We start from the raw sequence: 7,223 nt of genomic DNA, 5'->3' as shown, positions 1-7,223 counted from the left end.
GGGAGGTCATCTCCAACTGCGAGGTCGCAGCTGACCAGTGGGTGGTGGACGACCCCTCCAAGCCGCACTGTCCCCGCTCCAGCTTCACCAGCCCGCGTCCGGCCACCACGACGCCAGTGGGCAGCAGCACCCCCACACCCGAGGACTGTGATTCTTCCCTCTGCGAGCTCATCAAGGACAGGTGACCCTGCTCCCGGTCCATCTGTGGCCTCGTCATTAGAGAGCTGCAGGGACTCAGGGAGCAGCCTCGCCTCTCTCTGCACCCCCCACCCCCGGGCCCTATCTGCACAGAGGAGACGAGGCTGGGGTCCTGGTGTGGGGCTGGGAAGGCAAAGGCCTAGGGCTTTGGCTCCTGATTCCTATGGGGCCGAGCTGCCTCGTCAGACACCCCCCTGCCTCTTTTGATTCCTGAATCTCTCCTGCCACCTGGGAGGTGCAGGATAGGCTGAGCTTGAAGCCTGGGGTAGACCAGTCGACCCAGGACTCAGCTAGCATTCAGGGCTGAACCAGGGAGGCAGATTGGGGTGTAGACAGAGAGAGGGTGGCTTCAAAGCTGGTATTCATGGGAGTGAGCGCCTTGTCCCCAGAGGTATGAAAGTGAAGGCTGTGCTGCCCTCTGCCAGGGTTGCTAGAGGTAGGATCCTGGGACCTGTTGGCCATTTAGATGTGAAGCCTCCATCTCTGAGAGGCTGGCCCCATGACCTCATCCTTGGGCCACTGTGCCAGCCCCCTTGGTGGGATGCAGGCAGAGCTCCAGGAGGGCAGCCCAGGCAGAGGGGCTGGGTGGCGGGGAATGAGAGGGCCTGGTGGCACCGGCTGAAGCGTGACCTACACCCCTCCCCAACAGTTTGTTCACCGAGTGCCACGCCCTGGTGCCCCCCCAGCAGTACTATGACGCCTGCGTGTTCGACAGCTGTGTGGTACCCAACTCGGGCATGGAGTGTGCCAGCCTGCAGACCTATGCTGCCCTCTGTGCTCACGAGGGCGTCTGCATCGACTGGCGGAACCACACCCAGGGGGCCTGCCGTAAGTGCCCACCTGCCCCAGCTGCTGTGTGTGGGTCCTGCAGAACTGCTGGGGTGTCCAGGCTCTGCAGGGTACTGTGACAGCCTGAAGCCAGACTGGGGTGGGGCGGCCAGGCCTCTATGGAGTCAGGCTGGGCCTTGAGAAGAAGGGCAGGCTGGAGGGGCTGGAGGTGCTGGACGGACTGTCAGCCTTGCTAAGTACCACTGGGCACCAGCCTCCCGGCTTGGGACAGCATCGAGGACCAAGGCGGGCAGCAGTGGGCAGCTGGCCACCCTTGGCCGGTGTGGGAGGGTGGGTCCTTTGTGGGAGGGGCTGGGCAGGACTGTCACTGGTCGGGGGGCAGGGGGATATGCACAGGCTCCTCCGACATTTCCGGCCTCTCTGACTGCTGCCTCCCTCCCACAGCGGTGACTTGCCCGTCTCACAGGGAGTACCGGGCCTGTGGTCCTGCCGAGGAGCCCACCTGTGGGTCCAGGTCAGTTGCTGGGAAATGTGTGGGCTTGGCCCCTGGGTGGTACTGTCTGGGCATGGTGCTCCAGCATGCCTGCTCCCCAGCCCGTCCACACCCCCATCTCACGAAGCCCCCCACCCCTCCAGCTCCTCGCTGCAAAATGACACAGGCCTGGTGGAAGGCTGCTTCTGCCCCGAGGGCACCACCAGCTATGCCCCTGGCTTTGATGTCTGCGTGGAGTTCTGCGGTACGTTGCCTGCTCTCGGTGCCTCCCTCCTGCCTCTGCGAGGCTGAGCCTGGCTCCTGCGGCACCGAGACTCTGCTGACAGGATTCCTTTCCTCTCTCCTCCTAGGCTGTGTGGGACCTGATGACGTGCCCAGAAAGGTCGGCCCTCCTCCTTGGTGCTGGGGCGGGATTCTCCCACAAACCCTAAATTTTGTGGGGTGGGTGGGGTGGACACGAGAACCTGGGAGCCTCAAAGACTGAGTAATGAGGCATTTAAGTCCTGGAAGGCTGAGCTAGCATGATATGCACCCACCCATCCGTCTGTTCCCCTGTTGCTACCTCCACCCATCCCTCCATCTTCTGCCCCTCTATCCATTCTTCCATCTCCCCGTCCCTCTGTGTGTCCATCCCTCCATCCGTCTGTCCCTCCCTCCTTCCATCCATCCACCTTTCCATCCATCCCTCCATCAACATATCCTCCACCCGTCCACAACACCCACCCATTGCTCATGTGAAGTTGTCTGGAACCGAGATGATATCCTAGCCACTGCACTGTCATGTCTACACCCATGGTTGATTCCTTAGTTCCATGCCTCACCAACCCTCTGGACACCTGTGGTGTGTCTGCCCCGAGCCAGGTCCACATGGTATAGGCAAATACTGGTGAGCAGGTCACGGTCAAGATGTTAGTGGCCTGGCCCTGAATGAGGGCTTCTGTCCTGGGCCAGAACCTGCCCCGTGTGTTCAGAGGTGGGAGGGCACAGGTTTTCCCGCAGCCCCGGCCCGTGGTGAGGCCGCCCGCTCTTCTCCCTGCTCACCCCTTCCTCCTGTAGTTTGGGGAGCGCTTTGAGTTCGACTGTAAGGACTGCGTCTGCCTGGAGGGTGGAAGAGGCATCATCTGCCAGCCCAGGAAGTGCAGCCAGAAGCCCCTGTCTGAGTGCAAGGAGGACGGCACCTACCTGGTCACGGAGGTCAACCCCGACGACACCTGCTGCACCATCACCTCCTGCAGTAAGGCCACGCCCGGGGGAGGGGAGCCGAGCCTGGGCCCCAGGGCACCTGTCCCCTCCTAGGGCCCCCGGATTCACCGTGTAAATTCTCCGTGGTGATTTCACCTCCCTGGGGAGCTGGGGAGCAGCGGCCGCAGGGTGTATCCTGCTGAGAGTAGGTGTTGTAGGAGGAGGCTGTGCTTGGGCCTGGGGGCCGTGCTCGTACCCACAGACACCCCAGGCCCCACCCTGTGCTGCGGGCAGTGGCGGGGCACAGCTTTCAAGGAGCCGTGCTCATTACCACATTTCCTCCCCTCCTCAGAGTGCAATGCCGGCCTCTGCAGAGAGAAGCCCCCTGTGTGCTCGCTGGGATTCGAGCTGAAGAGCGAGATGGTCCCCGGAAGGTGCTGCCCCCTCTACTCGTGTGGTGAGTGGGGCCCTGGAGCCAGGGCGGGAGGCGGCTGTGGGGCTGGGGCTGACTGTGGCTTGAGTGGGGCAGTGTGGTGAAGTGGCTCCCATCTGGGGCCCTGACTCTGCATGGCCAATGCACCCCTCCCCGCCCCCGGCCCTGAGCTCCCACTCGGTACACCGGCTGTGCGCGTCTTGTGCCTGGCAGGGCAGTCTGACTGCTGTCCCCGTTCTTTCTCCCCAGTGCCCAAGAACGTGTGTGTTGTTGGGAATGCTGAGTACCAGGTGAGCCCTGGGCTGGGCCAACGGAAGGTGGAGGTGGGGGAGGAGGGGTGGGGTCCTGGGCAGGCTCTCTGGCTGGATATGGTGCCGGTTAGGGCCTGCTCTGGGGGCTCTGCTGTGCGAGCCAGGCCCGGGGCACCCAGCTCCTTTCTCCTACTGTCAGAGCCCTCCCAGGTGGGAGCCACGCTCCCTGAGGCGGGTGGGAGGCGTGGAGGGTGCCCAGTCTCACTCGTCCCTCCCTGTGCCCTCAGCCCGGCTCTCCAGTTTACTCCTCCAAGTGCCAGGACTGCGTGTGCACCGGCAGCAGGAACAGCACCACGCAGCTCAACGTCATCTCCTGCACCCACGTGCCCTGCAGCACGTCCTGCAGCCCCGTAAGCAGCCGCCGCCCCATCACTTCCCTTCATGAGCGGAGTTCCGGCCCCAACAGCTCCTGTCCTCTTTCCCTCGCCAACCTGAACCCTGTGTCTCGTAGGGCTACGAGCTTGTGGAGGCCCCTGGGGAGTGCTGCATGAAGTGTGAGCAGACCCACTGCATCATCAACCAGCCCAGCGGGCAGTACATCCTGAAGGTGCGCGAGTCCCCTGCTCAGGGCTGCTCACGCCACTGCAGGGCCGGCCTGGGTCTGAGGGCACGGCCTGGGACAACTCCCGCTGCCCCTGGCTGAGTCCTCTGTGCCACTGTCCTGGGTGGCTGTGAGAAGGGACCACAGACTGGGGGCTGAAACAACAGGCAGGATTCCCCCAACCCCCTCCCCCCCCATCCTGGAGGCTGGAGTCTGAGGCCCAGGTGTGGGCAGGGCTGCGCTCCCCCTGGCCCAGGGAGGGTCCTTCTTGCCTCTTCCACCTTCTGGGCTCCAGGCCTTCCTGGGCTTGTGGCTGCATCACTCCAGTATCTGCCTGTCCTCACACGACCTTCTCCTCTGTCTCTCTGTGTCTTACAAGGACACTTGTCATTGGATTTTGGGCCCCCTCCAGTAGTCCAGGAGGATCTCATCTTGAGATCTTAAGTATGGCTGCAAAGACCGTTTTTCCAGAAAAGGTCACCTCCATGAATTCTGGGGTTTAGGAGGAGGACGCATCTGTGGACTACAGGCTGGTGGCTGCCCCTGGGCCCTTCCCGGGTGTCACCTGCCCAGTGACTCTGGGCCTGCAGGCTGGGCCTCCTGCCTGAGAAGCTGCACTTGGCTGGCTGGTCAGGCACCTGCGAGGTGTTTCCAGTCTGTCTTTCGGGGTGGGCCTCCGAGGGTGGGCCTCCTGCGGGCCCTCACCATGCTGTCCTCTGCCCCACAGCCCGGGGACAGAAAGAGGGACCCCACCAACAACTGCACCTTCTTCAGCTGCATGAAAACCAACAACCAGTTCATCTCGTCCATCTCCAACATCACCTGCCCGGAATTTGATGCCAGCGCCTGCCTCCCGGTGAGCGAGCCCGGGGAGTGGGCGTCCCCTATTTTACCGTGGGTCTGAAGCCCCAGTGCTGGGACAGTGGCCTCTGGCCTGGGCCCCTTCTGCAGAAACAGCCCCTTCCCACGTCTGTGGCTGGAGGAGGTGCTCACAGCTGGGGGAAGGTCTGGGGCGCAGGCTCACCCTCCTTTCCTCCAGGGCTCCGTCACGCTCATGCCCAACGGCTGCTGCAGGAAGTGTGAGTACAGAACGCTCGGTGGGCTGCTCCTGGGGTCCGAGGCAGGGCCTGGTGGGTGGGCTAAACCCAGGCCACCCTGTGGGGAGGAAGGCACGAGGGGATGGTGCCCTGGGAGCCCTGTCCCCTCTGTGCCCCTCTCAGCAGAGTGAGGACTTTGAGGGCATCACCAGGGGTGCCCAGCTCGCTAGAGGGCGCCTGAGGGCCAGGCAAGGTGCACTTGGGGACGGAGAGGAAGCAGTGAGGGAGACCTGGTGGGCCCCCTTGAAGTGTGGAGACCCCGCCTCAGAGCCTCCACTTCCTCACCTCCAGGCATCCTTCGCAATGAGACCAGGATCCCCTGCTCCACCATCCCCGTTACCAAGGAAATTTCACATGCCGGCTGCAGCAAGTTGGTGACCATGAACTACTGCTCCGGGTCATGCGGGACCTTCGCCATGTGAGTCCCAGGCCACGAGTGGCCAGGGTTGGGGGAGGGGAAGGGGAGGCTGCCCCCTCCAGGAGGGAGTGGCCCCTCACTGTGGCCCTCCCCCAGGTACTCTGCCGAGGCCCAGGCCCTGGACCACAGGTGCACCTGCTGCAAGGAGGGGCGCACGAGCCAGCGGAAGGTGGTGCTGGACTGTCCCCACGGCGGCTCGCGGGACTACACCTACACGCACATCGAGAGCTGCCTGTGCCAGGACACCATGTGCAAGCTCCCGCCGACCCCGGGCACTGGCCCTACAGCCCTGCCTCCATCGAAGGGGTGAGCAGGGCACTTGCGGCCACCCAGGCCCCACCCTCCACCATCCTCCTCATCCCCCTGCTGACCCTCTGAGCTTTCTCACCTCCTAAGCTGGTTTCCTCACTGCGGATACTTATTTTCCGAGCCTTTGTCCAATTCTTTGCTTTCCTAATAAACTTGGGCAAAGACGCCGTGCTGGTGTGCTTCCCTTCGTGCCGGGGGTCTGGGTGCGCCGTCATGCACGGGTCTAGGATCAGCTGCTTGCCGATGGGCGAGTGGTTGCAGATGGTCCAGAGAGGGCCCCTTGGCCCACTGTGGGGCCTGCTCACCAGGCTCTGCCCGGGACGCGGGGGACACCTGCACTTAGCCTGGTGTGGCTTTGGGAATGTTCGTGTACAAATGTGACCACGTGACCACCTTCCCTAGAGGGACCCCCAGGAGCCGTGCCCCACCCTGTCCTGCTCTTGGCGTGTGCAAAGCCCTTATGTTACCCAACCTGAAGTGAGTTCGCGCACCCGTTGCGCAGCAAGCCAATCTCTGACACCGGGGCTGGTGGAAGAAAGTAGAAACTTTATTTTTGCACAGCGCTGAGCAAGGAGAGAGGGCAGCTAACGCTGAAATCCCAAAGTCCCTGAAAAGCCAAAAGGAAGTGTTTTTATTTAGGGTTTTAAGTAGAGAGGGGGAGCATATGGCCTTGCTGGTCAGCAGCTTTCCCACCAGCCCGTATCTCTTTGTGGGAGGAGATAGTCCAGGTGCTTGTCCTTGACGGTGTCTGTCTCCATGGAGGATAGCGGATTCTGGAGCCAGGAAGCTAGAGAGTAAGCAGGGAATGGGTGTTTTGCTTTTAACTCCATATATGCTGGGTTTAATGTGGGGAAACTGATATCAGGGTCGATATCACTTGTTGGGAGTGAGATGCAGGTGGCCCCCCTCCCAGGAAGCCCCCAGACCCTGAATTTGTGAAAAGGACTCAGGTTCCTCTCCCAGCCGTTCCCAGGGCCTCCCCATCATGAGCCCTCCGTCCAGCACCCAGGGGCTGAGAGCTCTGGGCAAGAGCGTGCGGGTGCACGTGTGTGAGCACTGAGAGTGTGTGTGTGTGTGTGTGTGTCATCGCCTCGCTGTGTCTCCACACGGGGAAAACCCGGGAGGTTTTCGGTCCACGCATCGGCGGCCGCATGTCGGCTCCTGCTGGAAAAGTGACAAAAAGTGACCTCAGGGTCCTTGCGGGCTGCTGTGAAACTGCTGGCAGAGCCGTCGGAACCTCCGGACCAACCTGAGAAGTTCTGGTGGGCTCTGCGGACCCAGCGGGAAGCCCGTCCTGTGTGTGCGTGTGCACGCGGGCGTGTGTCCGTGAACACCCCACCCGCACGTCTGCGGAGCTGCCTGTCCGGGACCTGGTGACCCTGCGGAGCCACCCCAGGGGGAATCCCTGGGGGGGCCGGCGCGGGGGGGGTGGTGTCACCAGTCCGCTTATGA

The 7,223-nt window shown here is 62.6% G+C and overlaps 1 protein-coding gene across 1 annotated transcript; it reads left to right on the top strand.

Moving 5' to 3' along the window:
* Positions 1–82: 82 nt before the first annotated feature.
* LOC124234454 (intestinal mucin-like protein) lies at positions 83–5,768 on the top strand (the record flags this gene model as incomplete). Its single annotated transcript, XM_046651798.1, has 14 exons — positions 83–181; positions 848–1,026; positions 1,432–1,501; positions 1,624–1,724; positions 1,831–1,862; positions 2,537–2,714; positions 3,015–3,119; positions 3,345–3,385; positions 3,634–3,756; positions 3,858–3,953; positions 4,675–4,803; positions 4,987–5,026; positions 5,336–5,462; positions 5,559–5,768. Coding segments are annotated over 14 exons (1,530 nt in total), but the record flags the coding sequence as incomplete, so codon positions are not given.
* Between the last annotated feature and the right edge of the window lie 1,455 nt (positions 5,769–7,223).

Source organism: Equus quagga, unplaced genomic scaffold (genome assembly GCF_021613505.1).
Source record: "Equus quagga isolate Etosha38 unplaced genomic scaffold, UCLA_HA_Equagga_1.0 73978_RagTag, whole genome shotgun sequence".
NCBI classification, from domain to species: domain Eukaryota; kingdom Metazoa; phylum Chordata; class Mammalia; order Perissodactyla; family Equidae; genus Equus; species Equus quagga.
This window is presented reverse-complemented; position numbering and strand designations above follow the sequence as displayed.